General features: G+C 35.8%; 1 protein-coding gene across 12 annotated transcripts in view; it reads right to left on the minus strand.

Moving 5' to 3' along the window:
* Window positions 1-23,881, minus strand: part of LOC137250282 (mucin-5AC) — a 153,021-nt gene that overhangs the window by 59,959 nt on the left and 69,181 nt on the right. For 5 of the 12 annotated variants that reach the window (XM_067782877.1, XM_067782867.1, XM_067782820.1 and 2 more), the window contains exons 2-4: window positions 8,794-8,902; window positions 8,501-8,646; window positions 7,145-7,261 (exon numbers count right to left, since the gene is read on the minus strand). In XM_067782877.1, the coding sequence (XP_067638978.1) occupies window positions 7,145-7,261; window positions 8,501-8,646; window positions 8,794-8,902 (372 nt within the window). The remainder of the gene's footprint in view (window positions 1-7,144; window positions 7,262-8,500; window positions 8,647-8,793; window positions 8,903-23,881) is intronic. The other 7 variants (XM_067782896.1, XM_067782887.1, XM_067782859.1 and 4 more) reach the window with 3 other exon arrangements.

Here is a 23,881-nt window from a genome sequence, read left to right on the forward strand (position 1 = left end):
GTCCGATTTGGTCCATATTTGGAACAAATATCACATACAGGCCGGTAGAAGTGACATCAAAATATTTTGGAGTTGGGGGAGGGACAAGCATACGTGGCGCAAAGTCGAGTAAAGTCTTTGGAAGGATTATGTATTGAGGACTTATATTGTAACAAATTGTCAGGAAAGAGTCCTTGTAATAATGAGTCACTAAATGAACTAAATAGAATAAGAAATAATAGGCAATTACATAAAGACTAAAAACTTGAAAATAAAATAATTAAAAAAAATTTTTAGTTAAAGGGTCTTATTGAAAACAATACTTACATGAAATAATAATAATACTAAAAGCTAGAAAATAATTAGGCAGGTCCTAGGTACTAGTAATCACACTCCTCATCAATCAAGGGCGTTGATCAGACAATTAACTAAAAGCGTTGGACGCGTAAAATTTCTATTGATAGTCATATATAAGACCAACTGAACCTTAATCAGGTTATGCTACGCCTCACATTTCACGCGCCCAACGCTTTTATTTAATTGTCGGATCAACGTTTAGCTTAAAACATTTTTTTTTAATTATTTTATTGTACGTATAAGTCTAAGCCAACGGAACGGTGTAAAAAATGCCACGACGAACAAAATTAACTGAAATTGAAAAAGGCAAAATTTTGGTTTTGAAAGAAAAAATTCTAAATCAGTGAAATTGCAAAAAAAAATTGATCGGAGTCGCAAAGTTATGAGCATCGTTTTATTAAATACAGCTTTCGGATCGCGATGAGGAAAAATAATAACAAACGGCAGCAACTCCTCGCTAAGCTTTTCAAAATTAGCTACACTCGTGAGGACAAGCGTAAGCAAATCAAGGGTTCTCCAAGAACCTACAAATACATAAGTGCCCCCGAAAATTAAAGATTTCTCTTTTATTAACAGAACGACATAAAAATGCTCGCATTGAGTTCGCCCAGAAACATATGAAAATGGACTTGTCTCAAGTATTTGCTTTTTTGAACCCATATTTATATCTCGACCTTTGTTGCAGGTTATATTTTCACTTGAAAAAAATTTTAACTTAGATGGCCCAGAAAAAATAGACCATTTTGCAGTGATTTGAAGAAGGAGCCCCAAATTTTTTCAAAGATAAATATTGGAGGTGGGTCGTTGATGGTTTGGGGAGCATTTACAGTTTGTGAGCTCAAAAATGAAGAGTTCACATTACATTAATGTGATTTACGAGCAAATATTGAAAAACGGTGGACAGCAGGACAAAGCACCCATACATGCTAGTCGCGATACAAACAAATTTTTTCTTGTTCACCCGACCGTAATCCCATGAAGAATATATCGGGATTATTAATTAGCACGTAGAGTCGATCCCAAAAACCATCAATATAGCTCCACATATAAACCTTCAGTTCATGCCATTAAATTTAAATAATTCTATTTATAATAGAATTTGTAAATGTATTCAATGAAAATAAAATCTTATATATTAAATATATCAATGAAAAAACTCGAATTTTATACATTGTTTAAATGCGCTATAGTTATGAAACTAGTTCCTATACCCAATAAAAGCACTGTTTTGTTTTTGTGTGAAGTTAACGTTAATGGAAGATAGTAATTCACATAAATTTGTTACTGAAACGAAAGAGGATAAACAGTTGTACATATCCAGATTTTCTACTGCGTATCCCAAAATTTGCCGGCAGTAAGTTCTCTAAGATGAAATGTGTGTAATAGTTATTAGACGCACTTTAGTTACAATATGTATGAGTTAGAGTTGGCAAATATTCGTGTAACTGTGATCGAGTGAAATATAAAGGGAAATTGCCGCGACCTATTCGAAGAAATCACAGTGACTGACTGAATTTGACATAGATTGGGAGCTGCTATTAAATCATAATGCTTTTCTACCACTGTTCAATAGTATTTCGGATTTACAAACGCTGCTACTGCGAAAACACAATCGGTGCTAACTTCGTTGCTCAAATATAGCGGTACCTCAAATATAGCGGTACCTGCCAACTCTAGTATAGAATAGTGATAATTTACGAAACTAAAAAACATGCAGACTAATTAATTTTTAATATAAACATGTAAACCTGCGGAAGGTCCACCAATTTTTAATTCTCATAAAAACAAATCCCTGCCAGCGATTTTTATATAATTTTATGGTCTATTCCCAGGAAGTAGCTTATTCGATATGCTTTGCTGTTATTAAGGCGATATAAATTCATTTCACAAAATAAAAATACTCTGACGGAATTTTTTCCACCAAGCAGATATTTAGACGATTATTAACTTCAAGGTTATGCATTTGCCTTGATTTCAATTTCTGCGCACCTCTTTCAATTAAATGTTTTTAGTTTCATAACTTAAATAAAAATGGTTTGTGCTGAATAGTCTTAACAGAGATTTTTTTGCAAATATTAAAAAAACAAGTAAAGAAGGTTAAGTTCGGGTGTAACCGAACATTACATACTCAGTTGAGAGCTATGGTGACAACATAAGGGAAAATAACCATGTAGGAAAATGAACCGGGGGAAACCCTGGAATGTGTTTGTATGACATGTGTATCAAATGGAAGGTATTAAAGAATTTTAAGAGGAAGTGGGCCATAGTTCTATAGGTGGACGCCATTTAGTGATATAGCCATAAAGGTGGATCAGGGTTGACTCTAGAATTTGTTTGCACGATATGGGTATCAAATGAAAGGTGTTAATGAGTATTTTAAAAGGGAGTAATCCTTAGTTCCATAGGTGGACGCCGTTTCGAGATGTCGCCATAAAGGTGGACCAGGGGTGACCCTAGAATTTGTTTGTACAATATGGGTATGAAAAGAAAGTTGTTAATGAGTATTTTAAAGGGAGTGATCCTTAGTTCCATAGGTGGACGCCGTTTCCCTAGAACTTGTTTGTACGATATGGGTATCAAATTAAAGGTGTTAAAGAGGATTTTAAAAGGGCGTGGGGCTTAGTTCTATAGGTGGACGCCTTTTCGAGATATCGCCATGAAGGTGGACCAGGGGTGACTCTAGAATGTGTATGTACGATATTGGTATCAAATTAAAGGTATTAATGAGAGTCTTAAAAGGGAGTGGTGGTAGTTGTATATGTGAAGGCGTTTTCCAGATATCGACCAAAATGTGGACCAGGGTGACCCAGAACATCATCTGTTGGATACCGCTAATTTATTTATATATGTCATACCACGAACGGTATTCCTGCCGAGATTCCAAGGGTTTTTTACTTCGCACTGCAGAACTTTTTCATTTTCTTCTACTTAATATGGTAGGTGTCACAACCATTTTACAAAGTTTTTTCTAAAGTTATATTTCGCGTCAATAAACCAATCCAATTACGATGTTTCATCCCTTTTTTCGTATTTGGTATAGAATTATGGCATTTTTCGTAATTTTCGATATCGAAAAAGTGGGCGTGGTCATAGTCGGATTTCGTTCATTTTTTATACCAAGATAAAGTGAGTTCAGGTAAGTACGTGAACTGAGTTTAGTAAAGATATATCGATTTTTGCTCAAGTTATCGTGTTAACGGCCCAGCGGAAGGACAGACGGTCGACTGTGTATAAAAACTGGGCGTGACTTCAACCGATTTCGGCCATTTTCACAGAAAACAGTTAATGTCATAAAATCTATGCCCCTACCAAATTTCAAAAGAATTGGTAAATTTTTGTTCGACTTATGGCATTAATAGTATCCTAGACAAATTAAATGAAAAAGGGCGGAGCCACGCCCATTTTGAAATTTTCTTTTATTTTTGTATTTTGTTGCACCATGGCGGCCTACCACACCGTATGCGTTGGGTTCGCACCCCGGGCAAAGCAACATCAATATTTTAGAAATAAGCTTTTTAAATTAGAAGAAAATTTTTCTAAGCGGGGTCGCCCCTCGGCAGTGTTTGGCAAGCGCTCCTGGTGTATTTCTGCCATGAAAAGCTCTCACTGAAAACTCATCTGCCTTGCAGATGCCGTTCGGAGTCGGCATAAAACATGTAGGTCCCGTTCGGCCAATTTGTAGAGAAAATCAAGAGGAGCACGATGCTAATTGGAAGAGAAGCTCGGCCTTACATCTCTTCGGAGGTTATCGCGCCTTACATTTTATTTATTTATTATATCATTACTCGAGTTGAATGTTAACATAATTTACTTATATGCTGTAAAGATATTAAATTTTTTGTTAAAATTTTACTTAAAAAAAAAAATTTTTTTTAAAGTGGGCGTGGTCCTTCCCCGATTTTTCTAATTTTTATTAAGCGTACATACAGTAATAGGAGTAACGTTCCCTCCAAATTTCATCATGATATCTTCAACGACTACCAAATTACAGCTTGCAAAACTTTTAAATTACCTTCTTTTAAAAGTGGGCGGTGCCACACCTATTGTCAAAAATTTTACTAATTTTCTATTCTGCCTCATAAGTTCAACCCACCTACCAAGTTTCATCGCTTTGCTTGTCTTTGGTAATGAATTATCGCACTTTTTCGGTTTTTCGAAATTTTCGATATCGAAAAAATGGGCGTGGTTATAGTCCGATATCGTTCATTTTGAATAGTTGTGTGTGATCAGGAACCTACATACCAAATTTCGTCAAGATACATCAAAATTTACTCAATTTTCTCACATCAGTATGAGTCCTCATAGGCAATTAAAACTCCCTCCAAATATCCTATCGAATAAGTTACTTTCGTGATGCAAAAATATCACCTTCCTCAACAATATTCATGTTGTTGTTGTAGCGATAAGGACGCTCCCCCAAGATTTTGGGTAGTGTTTTCGATGTTGATGGTCCTTTGCCGGATGCAGATCCGTTAAGTTCCGGTAACAAGCACCATTAAGATACTAGCCGAGCCATTTCTGGAACGATTTAATATGACCACATGAAACTGTCTAGGTCATACCGCCCTCCCACACCTTAGATAAATGAGGAAATTTTGGTCGCCAGAGCCTCGGCTGCTAAAGAAGCAGAATTCACCACGGGTAGGTGAGGTTGACAATTGGGTTGAAGAAGCTATAAATTGCGCTGGCAACCCCATGAAAGGGTTGCGCTACAAAACCCCTTGAATCAATTTGGTATTTTAGTCGCCTCTTACGTCGCGGGTATATTCTAAACCCCTTTACCCGCTGAGGTTCGCTTTAGTAAATTGTATTCCTATCGAAATAGTTGCTAAATGCTGTATCGCTTTCGTATCTAAATGTGGTTTCGCTTCGAGGGACGGCTCTTCACGAAAGCTGTTAGGGATTCTTACAAAAGCGCTATATCTTCGAAGAAACGTTTTTTTTTAGTCTCAATATTTCACACGTTGTAGCCCAGTGGTTAAATTGCAAACTTTAATATATTCATTGGGTAGTATGAGCTCCCTTTGCAACACCACTAAGCTGTCTCCAATCACGACGAAAATTTATATGTGATACCGTTAACTATAATATTATCGAATTTGTATGTTTTAAAAAATTTATATTAAAAATCAAAAGTTCAATTTTATTTTTTCGAGTGCCCGAACAGCTACTTAAACTTTTATCCCTGTGCGACACTACTTAACCGCCCCCAATCGGAACCAAAATTTTAGACTGGAAAAACTCATTTATTTGGTTTATAAGTATCATCAAAGTATGCAACCTAACATCGTTTCTAGGAAATTTTACATTTCCAATTTTCCTTGTAATTTCCATTTCATTTTATTATTTGCAACTTTTGTATTCAAATTCAATACTTTGCAAATAGCGATTGAGTAAAAGAGTAATGAGAAAGTATTGAGAAAGTCTGTGGCATATAACTTTTGAAATTTCCACAAAAACTACGTTGACTTATGTTATTTGCATAATTGCATACGAAAAAATATACACAAATTTATACCCATATGCAATGAAAAAACCCCAAAAACTTTACTATTTTGTACCCATAAACAAGACAAGGACATATATTTAGTATATTGTTAATCTTAAATAGATTGAATTTGTGTTCAAAAAAACATTCGTGTATAGTTGCCAGCTTCGGACAAACAATATAATATCATGAATCTAAATAGGATAGAGTTACTACACCAAGTCCAGCTAAGAACGTTAGAGTCCAGATGTTTGAAAAAGGGCAGTTTGAGTGCCGATGCGCTTGGGCCCGGATATTATGAACCCTAACGATGATTAGTGTGGAAGTTTTTTTACTAGGTGGATGCTCTACAAACGGTTACTAATTTTTTTAGTTTCATGCTGCCGCACTTCAATGAAGTATCAGAATAGGTGTGCGGTAAATGATGATAACTAATTCGTTTTCCAACTCATATATTTTAAGCTAAATGGACCAATGTGAGAAGCTCGGCCTATAATCTCTTTTCGGAGGTTAACGCGCCTTACATTTATTTATTTGTTTGTTATGATGTAAATGTTTCATCTTGGTGTAGACCTCCACATACATACTTAGTTCGAAAGTTAGTAAAAAAAAAACGTAAAATACGAACTTTGAGAAATGCACATTTGAAAAGTGCGGTCAGTATTAATACTTTTTCGAATCCTCTCCGAATGCTACGTGCATAATGCTTAAATGAGCATGAGCACTATATCACACACATAAAGTATACATAATATATATTAACGAGAACAATAATGCTTTTACTTATATTTAAGAATTCATGAGCTTAACACCCGCTTATAATAATTGAATTTCAATTATTATGTTTTCTAAGAGAAACTGAAAAGAATGAAACATTTACTGGCATATTGCGATGGACCCATTTCGAAAACCGCCAACGTAATCACTATCAGGCAATTTTGTAATGCTATCAAAGGTTTAACCGGGATTCGAACCGTGAATCACATGGTGAAACTGCAGTTGCATTTAACCTCTAGGCTATACTGCTGGTATTTGTTTTATTGCAATGGGTCCATCGCAATATGCCAGTAAATGTTTCATTCTTTTCAGTTTCTCTTAGAAAACATAATAATTGAAATTCAATTATTATAAGCCGGTATTAAGCTCATGAATTCTTAAATATAAGTATAAACTGAACACACCATTAAACAAACATACATAAATAAGGTTTTTCATTAGTCAATACCTACATATATGTATATGTAATCGCAATGCAAGAATTTATGTACATTCATAATATAAACTCGAAAATGAATAGTTCTCATGCTCCTTAAAATATACCTGTTTTTTAGCTCGTCCATCAACTTCCTCAGGTATGGCATATGCACGTCCATTGGGCACAACTGGTGGTCCCTCAGATTTGCTGCGTCTGGATGGTGTACCGCCGCGCTCTTCAGACTAGAATATTAATAGAACAGAATACAAAGACTTTACTAAATTCTGTTTTTTAAGTAAGTTTATGAAGTCTGAATGAGATTCATTTAACTGCTCAGCTACTACTTAACCTAACCTAATATTAAAAGCTCATAATTTGTTGAGTATAGTCCAGAGGCACCTAGCAACTAACAAAAAATAGCTAAGATTTCTGTTTTGGCTCACTACAAATTAGTTATTTAAAAATTAATATTTCAATGTAAATCCTATCTAATTCAGCCTTGTCGCGACACATCGTTCTCCACAAAACAAGGACACTTTTGAAAGCTTCCGCAGCCCAGACAATAAAATTTACCACGCAAATAAAAGCATTGGAAAAATGTGAATGCCTATTGTGTTTGGTTTTCAGCAATGCTCGTGGAATGTGTAACAAAGAAAAATGAATACGAATCTCAATCGTATATGAAAAATGAAGGACTTTGTGGTAAGCTCTGAAAGTTATTAAACAACTTTTCATTCTGACAGCTACTTGAATTCGAATTGTTTCATGGTATTTAGGCTCAATCAATTTGTAGCAGATGCATATGGCGTGTTTTTTTTTTTTTTTTTAACTCGGATGCACAGCTCCTCAATAGTGCCTCCGATTTCTATTTTTTTTTTTTTGTTTTTTTTTTTTTTGTGAAATTGTGTTGTCGCAACTCTGTATTTTTTATGAATTATGATAAACTATCATACCAAAATTCCCAGCTTTGCCGAACTTATGACTGTTTCGGAGAAAATGCCATAACCATATACAGCAGTTTAAGATCAGAAAAGTAGCGTCATCGGAATAAACAGTTTATATCTCTGAGAGGACTTCATGGGCTAGTTTCTTATCTGGCTTTTTATTAGCGTGAAAATGGATGTCTCTTTTAATACTACCGAAAAAAACCATTGTGAGAAAAATAAAACGTAGTTGTATTTTAGCATTTGTTAACATTTTAATACGTTGGGGTGTGAAACAAAATATTTTACGTTATGGCCGCTTCAGAAAACAAAAAATTTTACTTTATGACTATTTTGTAAAAGCAGGATGGTCATAATGCCAATGTCGTTGTTATTGTAACCACTTGAAATTTGACGTTCTGACCATTTCACATAGTCATGACTTCAGTTGACTTTGTGGCCATTTTAAGTGGTCATAAAGTCAACTGACGTTATCGCCGTTGACCTTGTGTCACCCCTCCTACTTATATGCAATCATTCTTTAAAAACTTAACTTACCCTTGCTAAACGATTTGCACTGGCATGACCGCTTTTCGTGTCTGTATACTCAGAACCGATAATAAATTCGTGCGACTTATATGCCAATTCGGGACATTTCTTTCGTCTGGGTAATGGAGGCTCATTCGTTGGACCTGTTAATGAAGCTTAAGATAGTAATTGAATAGTATTGTGATTAAGCATGAAAGCATTGATTCAGTTGAGTTTTTACATATAAGTATATGATTATAACATTTTTTTGCCATTAGCGTACGCACATTTTTCGATGTATTATGATGAAGCGTTTAACTTACCGACAAATTGACTTGGATTGGGCGCGGGTGCACGACGCACCACTTCGGGCCGTGAATTGCCAGTGAACTCATGCCAGCGATAAGTGCTCCTATACTCCGAATGGAGCTGCTGAAAATAAATGGAATGGTACAAATTAAAAATTAGTTTTGTCATTGCAAAATAATTTAAGTTCTAATGAGGGAAAATTAAGCTTTCATCGATTACTTTTTTCATAAGTTTAAAAGTTCGGGAAAAGTTATGTATTTAAGAAAATACTCGTTACGGTATTGAAAATTTAATATATACCGAGCAGTGAAGCGCACCAGTGGGGATCCAACGCATAACTATTTCATTGAGAGATGGTACTAGTTCTAATTCTGTCTTAGCACCGTATTTTCAACTGACATTTTTAACATTGCAGTCTTTTTGAACGCATTCTTAAGTTCAGGCCTAGATGGTTCTGAGATAGGCGCAGCCTTAATAATTAACTTAAATTTTATATCATCTGTATTTAATTAGCGAGATATGCTCATATTGCTTTATGCAATTATTTTTGTTATTGATATTAGAGAAAAATTACAAAGGTTACAAATTGTATAGCTCAGACAAAATCTGTACAAGTATGACTACAAATTCTGCCGCTCTGCATCAGATTAGCGCCAGTTCGAAGGTATTCTTTAAACCTATAATGCGAACCTGGTGGGAGTTCCGTGACTGTCCCCCACTTTCTCAGCAGGGTAAGCTCTCTAGATAATAGAATGGTACTTTGAAAAAAGACTTCGAATCATATACATAGTTTCTATTTCCATGGAAGTACTTTACTACTTCAACTAAGGAATTTAACTGACCAGAAAATTGCATCATTAGTTACTTAATTTTCTACAGAGAAAATATAAAACATCGGTTATAAAAAAATTTTAAGTGCAGAATGCAGACCCTTGCTCTAAAACTAAATACGTGTATATCCTACAAAACGACGAAATTGGAGTTTATTTCCACCAACCTGTTGACACTGCATGATTTTTGAAAATGGTAACATCTTGTTGAACTCCACTTGCAGTTAGGTAAGGTTAGGTTGGGTGGCCAGTTAAAGGTCAGCTCACTTGGACACTTTTCTGTGTGGAGTTTTTTTGAAATGATCTTTGATCCTCAAATATGAGTACAGTTTATAGGCCTCAAATTCTTTTGCAATAAATTTAGGACCTTGATATTAGAGAAAAATTACAAAGTTTACAAACGGCGATGGTTATTAAAACATGCTTCTGAATTTCACTTCTTCATCTGCTAGCTTCTCGGGAGCTGAGTATTGAGTATTTACCAGTGTAAAGACAGATGCCTTTATCTACTCAGCCATATGAATGTCCCGGTGCTTTACGACCATTAGTTAACCAGTTCAGAATGATTTTGGTTCAATTTCAGGTCAGTTAAGAATTACTTGGGGTGGTCACAAACTTGTTGCGGGTGTTTTTTGAAATAGTTGCAGTACATGTTTCGATATTATATCGGGATATTTTCTGTTTAGTTTCGAAATTAATTTTTATACTCAGTTGAGCAGAGCTCACAGAGTATATTAAGTTTGATTGGATAACGGTTGGTTGTACATATATAAAGGAATCGAGATAGATATAGACTTCCATATATCAAAATAATCAGGATCGAAAAAAAATTTGATTGAGCCATGTCCGTCCGTCCGTCCGTCCGTCCGTTAACACGATAACTTGAGTAAATTTTGAGGTATCTTGATGAAATTTGGTATGTAGGTTCCTGAGCACTCATCTCAGATCGCTATTTAAAATGAACGATATCGGACTATAACCACACCCACTTTTTCGATATCGAAAATTTCGAAAAACCGAAAAAGTGCGATAACTCATTACAAAAGACAGATAAAGCGACGAAACTTTGTAGATGAGTTGAGCTTATGACGCAGAATAGAAAATTAGTAAAAATTTGGACAATGGGCGTGGCACCGCCCACTTTTAAAAGAAGGTAATTTAAAATTTTGCAAGCTGTAATTTGATGAAATTTGGCAGGAACGTTACTCCTATTACTATATGTACGCTTAATAAAAATTAGCAAAATCGGAGAAGGACCACGCCCACTTTTAAACAAAAATTTTTTTTTAAGTAAAATTTTAACAAAAAATTTGATATCTTCACAGTATATAAGTAAATTATGTCAACATTCAACTCCAGTAATGATGTGGTGCAACAAAATACAAAAATAAAAGAAAATTTCAAAATGGGCGTGGCTCCGCCCTTTTTCATTTAATTTGTCTAGGATACTTTTAACGCCATAAGTCGAACAAAAATTAACTAATCCTTTTGAAATTTGGTAGGGGCATAGATTTTATGACGTTAACTGTTTTCTGTGAAAATGGGTGGAATCGGTTGATACCACGCCCAGTTTTTATACACAGTCGTCCGTCTGTCCTTCCGCATGGCCGTTAACACGATAACTTGAGCAAAAATCGACATATCTTTAATGAACTTAGTTCACGTGCTTACTTGAACTCACTTTATCTTGGTATGAAAAATGAACGAAATCCGACTATGACCACGCCCACTTTTTCGATATCGAAAATTACGAAAAATGAAAAAAATGCCATAATTCTATACCAAATACGAAAAAAGGGATGAAACATGGTAAGGTAAATGGATTGTTTTATTGACGTGAAATATAACTTTAGAAAAAACTTTATAAAATGGTTGTGACACCTACCATATTATGTAGAAGAAAATGAAAAAGTTCTGCAGGGCGAAATAAAAAACCCTTAAAATCTTGGCAGGTATTACATATATAAATAAATTAGCGGTATCCAACAGATAATGTTCTGGGTCACCCTGGTCATCATTTTGGTCGATATCTGGAAAACGCCTTGACATATACAACTACCACCACTCTCTTTTAAAAGCCTCATTAATACCTTTAATTTGATACCCATATCGTACAAACTCATTCTAGAGTCACCCCTGGTCCACCTTTATGACGATATCTCGAAAAGGCGTCCACTTATAGAACTAAGCCCCACGCCCTTTTAAAATACTCATTAACACCTTTCAATTGATACCCATATCGTACAAACATATTCTAAAGTCACCCCTGGTCCACCTTTATGGTATTATCTCGAAAACGCGAACACCTATAGAACGAAGGCCCACTCCCTTTTAAAAATACGCATTAACACCTTTCATTTGATACCCATATCGCACAAACAAAGTCTAGAGTCACCCCTGGTCCACCTTTATTGCGATACCTCGAAAAGGCGTCCACCTATAGAACTAAGGCCCACTCCCTTTTAGAATACTCATTAACACCTTTCGTTTGATACCCATATTGCACAAACGAATTCTAGAGTCACCCCTGGTCCACCTTTGTGGCGATATTTCGAAACGGCGTCCACCTATAGAACTAAGGCCCACTCCCTTTTAAAATACTCATTAACACCCTTCGTTTGATGCCCATATTGTACAAACATATTCTAGGGTCACCCCTGGTCCACCTTTATGGCGATATCTCGAAACGGCGTCCACCTATGGAACTAAGGATTACTCCCTTTTAAAATACTCATTAACACCTTTCCTTTGATACCCATATTGTACAAACAAATTCTAGGGTCACCCCTGGTCCACCTTTATGGCGATATCTCGAAACGGCGTTCACCTATGGAACTAAGGATTACTCCCTTTTAAAATACTCATTAACACCTTTCATTTGATACCCATATCGTACAAACGCATTCTAGAGTCACCCCTGGTCCACCTTTATGGCGATATCTCGAAAAGGCGACCACCTATACAACAACCACCACTCCCTTTTAAAACCCTCACTAATACCTTTAATTTGATACCCATATCATACAAACACATTCTAGAGTCACCTCTGGTCCACTTTTATGGCGATATTTCGAAACGGCATCCACCTATAGAACTAAGGCCCACTCCCTTTTAAAATACTCATTAACACCATTCATATGATACCCATATTGTACAAACAAATTCTAGAGTCAACCCTGATCCACCTTTATGGCTATATCCCTAAATGGCGTCCACCTATAGAACTATGGCCCACTCCGTCATAAAATACTCTTTAATGCCTTTGCACATTCCAGGGTTTCCCTCAGTTCATTTTCCTACATGGTTATTTTCCCTTATGTTGTCACCGTAGCTCTCAACTGAGTATGTAATGTTCGGTTACACCCGAACTTAACTATCCTTACTTGTTTTATATTAATTGATTCGGCACCTTTTCAAAATTGTCTTCGGTTGCAATAAGGGAATGGTCCCGAGAGTATTGATTTTGGAACCGGTTTAGTAACCCATACAAATTACCTGCTTCAAAGTCAACAGTACTAACTAGTAATCGGCTCCACCAAAACAAAGCGCTTCGAAAGAACAAGTCGGTTTATAAAAATATAAAGGCGCTAAAAAAGACCCAAATATTTATAAATATGGACAGAGTCACCATTGCCACAGGAGTAAGATTTAAAACTAACTTCCTTGGGTAAAACCAGGTTTCAGAACAGTACTCGGTTCATAAAGCTAATACTAAAATTGTTCTAAAACTGTTAAACAGAAACGATGCCGAGAAACATCAGTCCAAAAATATTGACGAGTATGAAAAAACAACCGACGCTGTTGTAAAACCGTATGCCGAAAACAATTCTCCAGTCTTCCGATGATCAAATTTTTTGTATACCTTACATAATTATAGATATAATACTTTTCTAGAACCTACACCTGACTTTAGAGTGGAATTTGTAAATTTTTTGGAAATTGCTATTTTAAAAGGGCTAGTTTTTTTTAACGGGTTTTTAAAACCAGTTACTTTTTTGAAAACGAGTATTTTAGAACCGGTTACTTATTTGAAATTGGGTGTTTTATGACCGGTTACTTTATTGAAAACGGGTGTTTTGTTTTGTTTGTTTATTAAAAACGGTGTGATCTGGAAGCAGTTGCTGTTTCGAAAACGTGTTGATTTGCTTTTAAAAACACTTATTTGAAACCTGTAACTTTAATGAAAAAAGTTATTTGACAACCTGTAATATTTACGAATTAGACACACAATGCCGGTTACTTTTTTCAACCAGTTTTTGAAAAGCAGTAATACTTACATGTTTCACACATCTCCGGTGCAGTTTACTCTTTTGAAACCATTTCTTTTCGGAATTTTATAACGTTACGGGATTTGATAGATTAGATAGAGATAACAGTTATTTCTTTCAAAACTGGTTTTTTGGAACCGAAGCCTATTCGAAAATGGTTTTTTGAAAGTCATAAGTTATTTCTAAAAACTTTTTTTTTCCAGCTATTCATTTTTCGAAGGGTTTTAAACCGTTTTTTAGGAAGGAGAAAATATTTGTATTGATTACGCTTTTTTAAGCGTATTAAGGAAAACGCTGTAATAATTTGGAAGCAGTAACCAGTTTCTGTGCTAACTCTGAACATGGTATAGAACTCAGAAGGAGAATGTGTTACGTAAACCGCAATAAAGAACTTGTTTTGCTTTGGCGACTTGCCAGTTTTTTTTTTTTTTTTTTGTTACTGACTGTTGTAAATACTTTTGCATTTTTGTTTTTTCCCTTTTGCTAATGCATTTTAAGTTACAGAATAAACATCGACGCTTAATGGTCCGCCATTGTGGTTGTCTGCGAGGACATAAGCGAGCATGGACAGCGAACCTGTCAACACACACAGCACACATACGCATTTGGATAAATACACATTTTACATAACTTGAGCGGCCAATAAGTAAATGTGTTGTATGTATGTGTAAATATGTGAGTTATAATCCTTGCAAAATGTTGTGCGGTTCATGATTAATGCATTTGCAATGCCCACATGACAGCTTGTAACCAAAATTGAATTCATACAAATCACGATGAGGAATGGGAACGGAGACAAGACAACAAAAATAACACAAATATATGGGGTATTCCATCCCATTTCGACCAATTTTGAACCCGACCCCTTTAGAATTGGCTGAAAGTTTTTCTTCTTTTTCTAGCTTAACAAAGACGTTTTTCAGAATTTTTTCAAATTTTTTCATCCAACTCAAAAAAAGTTATGAATTTTTAAAAAAACACCGTTTTTGTTTTCAAAATGCTATGAATTTTTCAAAAATTGACCATTTAGATTTTTTTTTTAATTTGTTTTTAAATGTACTTTTCGAAAAAAATACAAAAAAATTTTAAGTTTTTTTTTTTTTATTTTTCAGTTTTTCGAGATTTTTTTATATTTTTTTTATTTAATTGAAAAAAAATTTTCAAAAATTAAATTTTTTTTTATAAATTTTATTTATATAACAAAAAATGTAAGAAAATGACTTTTAAGTATTCTTTTCGATGTTTACTATGTCAGTCATTGATCCAGGTTATTTTAATCGTAGCTTACCATAATATATAAAGAAAAGAATACTTAAAAATAATTTTCTTATATTTTTTTGTTATATAAATAAAATTGATAAAAAAAAATTTTATTTTTGAAAATTTTTTTTTCAATTAAATAAAAAAAATATAAAAAAAAATCGGCCCACTGCGGGATTAGTGGGATGATTGCAGAATTGATTGAAGTTTTTTATGAGAAAAAAAAATGGCGAAATTCGAAAAATTTCGAAAAACTGAAATATTAAAAAAAAACTTTAAAAATTTTTTTGTATTTTTTCCGAAAAGTGCATTTAAAAACAAATTTTTATAAAAAAGAAAAGATCCCAAACGGTAAATTTTTGAAAAAGTTATAGCATTTTTAAAATAAAAACGGTGTTTTTCTAAAAATTCATAACTTTTTTTGAGTGGGATGAAAAAATTTGAAAAAATTCTGAAAAACGTCTTTCGTAAGCTAGAAAAAGAAGAACAACTTTCAGCCAATTCTAAAGGGGTCGGGTTCAAAATTGGTCGAAATGGGATGGAATACCCCATATACATTAAAGCTTTGGACAGCAATATTACAACTATAGATAACAGATAGCCAATGACAAACATTTAACAGGTCTCGGTATCTACAGTTGCACACAATAAATAAATTCATGTCCAACATGAACTTAAGCTTGTGAAGCTTTTTACTAGATTTAACAAAAATTTTAAATAAATAAAGTACATACTTTATAAAGTAATTCCACTGATGGACAGATTAAAATCACAATCAGATCGTGAGAGGAAAAATTGAGTGAGAGATTAAGAACAGCTGCTGCATAACCAACAACACTTGGAATGAAGCACGAACATAGGCAAATGAAAAATGCATGGCCGTAATATTTGCTGGCATCGTCAAGTCAGAAGTCATTTGATCAACATTGCCTGCAATTTATGGTCTCTTGAGGACAGTAGTTGTTGGTATTTAACAATTTAGCTTTAAATTCCAACTGGTTAGATTTTTAGATTTGCACTTTTTTATGCACTGTCGTTTGCCAATATTGCCGCAAAACCAACAAAGCACGAGTCAACATATTTAGTAAACAATAAAAATTAATAGTAACAGTGAAAATTGGCTTAACGAGCAAGGTTGACTTGCCACAAGCACCACCTGACAAATTATTACTCACCTATGAATTGAATATGTTAAACATTTACATAAATACGTTTCATTGGTCCATTCAAAGTAGAGCTTACGATTTCTCGAACATGTTCGAGAAGAGATTTCTCGCGAGTCTCGCCTTCTAGCGAAATTCTCGAGTCTCGAATTACTCGTACGGCTCGCGAGCTTCTCGACATTCAACTTAATCTATTCATTGCTATATTATATAGTGTTAAGGTGACTTAAACTATGAACAGTTTTCGTTCATTTGTTTCATTAGCCATTGAGTGTGCTTGTAATTCTCAACTGGTTAATGAAATATTCTAAAGACATAGTTTAAATTTTTTATCCCAAAGCAGGGTTTTCCAAAGCAAAACAAGGTGGCTCAACCCGCAGCCAATACCTTGGAGCACCCAGTGCTCGCCCCAATGAATAAATACAAGGTGTAACAGGTGCATAGCGACCTCCATCTCTAAAAATAATAACATAACATACAGTCCACAAAAATGACAAATAATATAATAACAAACAAAACTATTCGCCCGTCGAATCACCAAAGCTTAGACATATAGAGCTTACGATTCCTTCTGGAGCACAAGCCAAAATGTCTGCAAAACCACAAGTAAAAAACCCCGAAATGTGTAGTATATTGCCAACTCAGCGACTGAATTGAAAGTCGAGAAGATCGCGAGTAATTCGAGATTCGAGAATCTCGCGAGCCCTACGAGAAATTCGAGATTCGAGAGTATCGCGAGCCTTACGAGTATTTCGAAATTCGAGAATCTCACGAGAAGCCGTGTTCTTGATGTATCGTTGAAAAATAAAATATTGCGAACAAAATCATATGTATATTAAATATGTTTTGAGTTAAATGTCATTGAAGCAATATAATCAACAAAAAAGTCACAAATAAAAAACAAGTGTATAAATGCTGTCCATACGGCGATTAAGTAAGAATGTCGAGAAGCTCGCGAGATTTACGAGAATTTCGAGACACGAGAATCTCGCGAGAAGTCGAGTTCTCGATTTCTCGGGTGTCGAAAATCTCGCTTGTGTTCGAGAAGAAATCGTAAGCTCTAATTCAAAGCAACCATTCGGAGTCATAAAGGAATAAAAAAGGAGTCTCGAATTGGCTCTGTATGCGCTCATTTAGGAGTTCGATTTGAATGCTAATCCCTTCTTGTGATGGTCGTCCGATATGAGCCTTTTTATACTCAGCGTGCTTTGCACACCGTGTATGTTAACTTTTATTTTATTTTGTTGATTTTCCGACAGGGTGGATAAATGATCTATATTGGAATGACTTTCCGTCATCCCTTGTCAAATTTGGTTTCGATAGAACGAAAACCGACACTGATGATGGCACAATAGATTGGTATTGGAAATGAGTGAAGGATGAGGATGATAACCACGCTCATTTTTTATGTATATAACACAAAAACTTGATTATTTAATAAATAATACACCTTGAAAGTTGAAATTTTATGCATGGACTGATATTGAGACTCTGGATACAAATTTTAAAAAAATTTTGCAAATGGGCGTGACACCGCCCACTTGCGATAAAATCAACTGTACAAATTATATTAATCATAAATCCAAAACCTTTAAACCTATCAACAAAATTCAGCAGCGAATTTTCATATACTATAAGGACATTCAAATATGATCAATGTTGGCCATTGAATTGGGAACTCCCTGAATGAGCTTTCTATGCTAAGTTAGGTATAGGTTATTTTGGGGTTTCACGGGCTTTGTCTATTCGTAGAAGTTTCATTGGCAACCATATAACAGATTAGGAAAGTAACGTTTTTCTAACCTACTTATCTGCTTAGTATGGTTGAAATAATGACTGCACTCTCTGAAAAAGAATCTTAAAAAACCACAGAGTTATTCATAATACCCGAACTAACTTTTAAATCAACTTTTCTTCAAAAGATTCTTTTAGTTGTTTAAACATGTAGACCTACTGTCCTACTAGGAAGGCATTTGTATTGTCGCCCCTATTTAAACTATATTACAAACAAAACATATTACATATGCATGTATGATTTAAAGCAAATTTGAGACCGTTACAAAATCGGCCCTCTCCCATTTTCTGCCCACAACTGGCACACTGCCCGAGAAACAAATGAGTTAAATGCCAATGAAGTGGCAAACAGCTGACTGCATTGCGACGTAGAAGTCATTGACAATAACGAACAGCGAAACACCAACAAGGGATGATGAATTCAAACAATTAGCTTAAGTTTACGGCTACCATGGCAATAACGGTAGAAAAGCATACTGCAAATGGCCACGTGCAATGATGACTGCATACAATTTTGTATTGATTTTATATATCTACAGTTATGTGGGTTAAGTGGTGCAGCAGCAGTAAACAAATTACTCTAAATATAACGGTGAATTAAAATGTAAATGTGGATAATATTTATAGCTATAAAATAAACAACGAACAAAATTGCAATACACACTGTACAGTTGTTAGGGCAATTGAAATGGAAAAGAGTAAAGAATTCAGAACAAATAATTTACTTTGCCAAAGTTAATATTGAGTTGTTCTAACTGAATTGGCAAAACTAAATTTATGTTTGTGTTTAATTTGCTTGTGAAAATATTTCTAATAATTTCGAATTTTATTATTAGGTGTTTCGGTTATATAATAGTGACGAATTACTTAGCAGCCCTAAGAATAGAACACCCCAGCGGGTTAGGAGAATAGAATATACGCGCTGCAGAAGGCGACTAAAATACCAAATTGATTCAAGGGGTTGCCAGCGCAATATATAGCTTTTCGAACACAATTTTCAACCTCACCTACTCGTAATAGATCCTGTTTCTTTACCTGCCGAGGCTCTGGCGACCCTAAGTTCGTCATGGATCTAGGTGGTGTCTCATAGACTGTTTAATAAATAAATCAATAGTACAGCCGCAATACCAGTACTTAATTTTCCTGCAAAAAGTGTTAATTTTCCCCGAAAGACTTTCAGAAGCAAGGACCTTTTCGTGCCATTCTAGAAAGATCAAGGTTTCGACGCCCAACTTCCTAGCATGCGATTTATTTGACCTGATGCTGAAAAAGATAATAAATGGATAAAATTTCGCAAGTTCTGTCCTTTTAAATGTACATTTCAAAATTCGTCCTTCCAGAATCTGGCACCTATATTGGACAAAGAGCCAAAAAATGCATCTTGTGGTGAAAAATGACAAGATGACTATGAAGAGCTTTGGATATCTGTAAACGGTAGTTAACAGCGAAGACAATGTCAGACTAGAACTCAAATGAAGTATCACTCTTGTCATCAATTGCTACTTTGGATCAAGAAGACCTTTTATAATTAAAGTTCTACAGGCGGAACAAAACACGCTCTATAACTCTATTATGTATCCTTAAAATGACTCGGGATCATGAATGGTGTAGAGAATAGATTGGATATCCCTTAAAGTATTGTAACGAATATTAGCAACACTAAGGGGTACTGTCATCTCTAAGCGATGCTAAGCAGTGACTTGCATGCACATCCATAAATCTATCATTATGTATCTACATAAACGAATCAATAATTATGTCTACACATATGTAAGTACACGCAGGAAGAAGCAACGCACAAACACATGCATATACCTTATCTGAGGTGCTCACAAGAGAGGGCAATAATTTGTGCAAGTATTACTCGCGCGCATATGAGAAGCAATAAACATAGTTGTGGCTGATGATTTTGTAGCTGATAACTAACTAGTAAATTCTGGAATGGAAAAGCCTAGAAGTATACAACGAGGAAATCAGATAGTATAAAAAGGCGACAGTAGAGGCGCGAGAGATTAGTTTCATTAAAGCTATCAGTCAGTTTTATTTAAGCACACAATCTGTCGGGCAATAGTAGAGTTATTTATTGTGAAGTACTTTAATAAAGGCCATTTTGCATTATTAAATATTGGAGTTATTTATTCAACAGTTAAGTGATTCGAACTTAGCAGGAGGTTGCAAATAAGAGGATTTGCAAGTAAATTCGTTACAGTATTATAGAGATAAGTTCTTCAGATGGTTTGTAGTTATATACATAATGTGTTTAGAAGCAGATTTGATAATAAGCTCAATGTTGTAGGCATGATGCAATAAATTAAAGACTAGGGACTTCGCTGACTGGGGCATATTATGCAAATAAATAAAACACTACAGCACAGAAAGTTTTCCTCGGGACGCCCGTATATGGAAGCACTGAAAAGAGCAGACCTCCACTTGATAACTCATGTAATTTTTTGCGTAAAGCCGAAAATCGTCTAGGCGGTTGAGCACCAATTAATGTTGATGATGAAGCAAACAATGAGTATTTTTATACGCTACTTATATATACCTTAAAATTTAAAAGAATATGAATACTTCAGTGAGTGTTTGTATATTTGACCTTTATCGTGGTATTCATATAATTGATGGTTCTTTAAATGACTACCATTAGAACCTAGACCTTCTCAAAAAACTGTAATGCAGATTTTGAAAGAGTACAAATATACAATGCTTATGCAAAATACAAATACAAATAATTGCTCTTACTATTTATAATATTTAGTCTTAAATGGCTTTTACGCACGCAACATGCATTAGTTAAGGTTAACTGTTAGACGAACGGGCAGACTATGTCCGTTTGTAGGCGTTCATAGCGCAATATCATATTAACAACACGATTTAGTTAAAGCGTTAATCGTGAAATAAATTAACGTAAGCAGAATGAAAGAAGAAAGTGTGAAAACAAAATCGAACAGTTGAGGTTAGGTTGGGATAAATTGGCCGGTAAATTAAGACATGCCCATAGGCGAGCGCAGGACACGAACACAGAACTTGCTCAACCGTTTCTTCTTGCAACTCACACTTCCTAAACCTGTTGTTACTGCCGAGATCTATCTTATAAGCATCTGACGCTAGAAGGCAGTGCCGACTTAGTATGCCTGCCGTGAGCCTTGAGTCTTCTCTCTTCAGAGATATGAGCAACTTGGTGAGTCTAATATCGCAGGCTTTGCACATGATCTTGGAAATTTTGCAGCGCTGCGCTTTTGTCCATGCCTTTCCTGCTTGATGGATCATTTGCAACTCCTGTTTCCTTTTAGTTTCTCCCAAACGCATTGCGACGTCTATCAAACAGGAACGGAAGTCCACTTTCGGTTGAAACGATATAATCCTGTTACAAGTATAAATGTATCAAATGATGCTCTGACGACCCCAACTTCCTCATGAGAGTAGAGAGGGGGTGAGCTGAATAAGAAGATTCAACTTGATCGTACTAAATCTTTCCCCGGCTAGTACCTTAGTGGTGCTTTATACCAAAACCAGTGAAGGTCCATTAACATCTATAACGATCCCCAAAGCTTTCGGGGTTGGCTTTTGTGGCTATAAAAACAACACATACAGCAGCGTACACTGAAATAGCAGTGGCAATTTTTATCAAATTCCATAAACTTGTTCTTTTTTTATTCTCTTTAATTTAAAAGAAAAAAATTTACGAATTCCGTGACTAAAACTATGTAAAATAAACTCAACCTTTTCGAACCAATTCCGAAATTCGAAAATTTTACAAATATTTCAAACTTTTTATGTAGAGTTTTCTGAACTCTTTTGAGAATGCAGTTTTGTGACGCAATCAATTTTAATTCAAACAAGTAAGGAAGGCTAAGTTCGGGTGTAACCGAACATAACATACTCAGTTGAGAGCTATGGAGACAAAATAAGGAAAATCAATCTGGGGTAACCCTGGAATGTGGTTGTATAACATGTGTATCAAATGAAAGGTATTAAAGAGTATTTTAAGAGAGAGTAGGCCATAGTTCTATGGATGAACGCCATTTGGGGATATCGCCATAAAGGTAGAACAGGGCTGACTCTAGAATTTGTTTGTACGGTATGGGTATCAAATGAAAGGTGTTACTGAGCATTTTAAGAGGGAGTGGGCCTTAGGTCTATCGGTGGACGCCTTTTCGAGATGTCCCCATTAAGGTGGACCAGGGGCGATTTTATAATGTGTTTGTACGATATGGGTATCAAATGAAAGCTGTTAATGAGTATTTTGAAAAGGAGTGATCCTTAGTTCCATAGGTGGACGCCGTTTCGAGATATCGCCATAAAGGTGGACCAGGGGTGTCTGTACGATATGTGCATCAAACGAAAGGTGTTACTGAGCATTTTAAGAGGGAGTGGGCATTAGGTCTATAGGTGGACGCCCTTTCGAGATATCGCCATTAGGGTGGGCCAGGGGTGACTCTAGAATGTTTGTACGATATGGGTATCAAACGAAAGGTGTTACTGAGCATTTTAAGAGGGAGTGGGCATTAGGTCTATAGGTGGACGCCTTTTCGAGATATCGCCATTAGGGTGGGCCAGGGGTGACTCTAGAATGTGTTTGTACGATATGGGTATCAAATGAAAGGTGGTAATGAGTATTTTAAAAGGGAGTAATCCTTAGTTCTATAGGTGGACGCCTTTTCGAGATATCGCCATAAAGCTGGACCAAGGGTGACTCTAGAATGTTTGTACGGTATGGGTATCAAACGAAAGGTGTTACTGAGCATTTTAAGAGGGAGTGGGCATTAGGTCTATAGGTGGACGCCTTTTCGAGATATCGCCATTAGGGTGGGCCAGGGTGACTCTAGAATGTGTTTGTACGATATGGGTATCAAATGAAAGGTGGTAATGAGTATTTTAAAAGGGAGTAATCCTTAGTTCTATAGGTGGACGCCTTTTCGAGATATCGCCATTAGGGTGGGCCAGGTGTGACTCTAGAATGTTTGTACGATATGGGTATCAAACGAAAGGTGTTACTGAGCATTTTAAGAGGGAGTGGGCATTAGGTCTATAGGTGGACGCCTTTTCGAGATATCGCCATTAGGGTGGGACAGGGGTGACTCTAGAATGTTTGTACGATATGGGTATCAAACGAAAGGTGTTACTGAGCATTTTAAGAGGGAGTGGACATTAGGTCTATAGGTGGACGCCTTTTCGAGATATCGCCATTAGGGTGGGCCAGGGGTGACTCTAGAATGTTTGTACGATATGGGTATCAAACGAAAGGTGTTACTGAGCATTTTAAGAGGGAGTGGACATTAGGTCTATAGGTGGACGCCTTTTCGAGATATCGCCATTAGGGTGGGCCAGGGTGACTCTAGAATGTGTTTGTACGATATGGGTATCAAATGAAAGGTGGTAATGAGTATTTTAAAAGGGAGTAATCCTTAGTTCTATAGGTGGACGCCTTTTCGAAATATCGCCATTAGGGTGGGCCAGGTGTGACTCTAGAATGTTTGTACGATATGGGTATCAAACGAAAGCTGTTACTGAGCATTTTAAGAGGGAGTGGGCATTAGGTCTATAGGTGGACGCCTTTTCGAGATATCGCCATTAGGGTGGGCCAGGGGTGACTCTAGAATGTTTGTACGATATTGGTATCAAACGAAAGGTGTTACTGAGCATTTTAAGAGGGAGTGGACACTAGGTCTATAGGTGGACGCCTTTTCGAGATATCGCCATTAGGGTGGGCCAGGGGTGACTCTAGAATGTTTGTACGATATGGGTATCAAACGAAAGGTGTTACTGAGCATTTTAAGAGGGAGG

Source organism: Eurosta solidaginis, chromosome 1 (genome assembly GCF_040869045.1).
Source record: "Eurosta solidaginis isolate ZX-2024a chromosome 1, ASM4086904v1, whole genome shotgun sequence".
Classification (NCBI taxonomy): domain Eukaryota; kingdom Metazoa; phylum Arthropoda; class Insecta; order Diptera; family Tephritidae; genus Eurosta; species Eurosta solidaginis.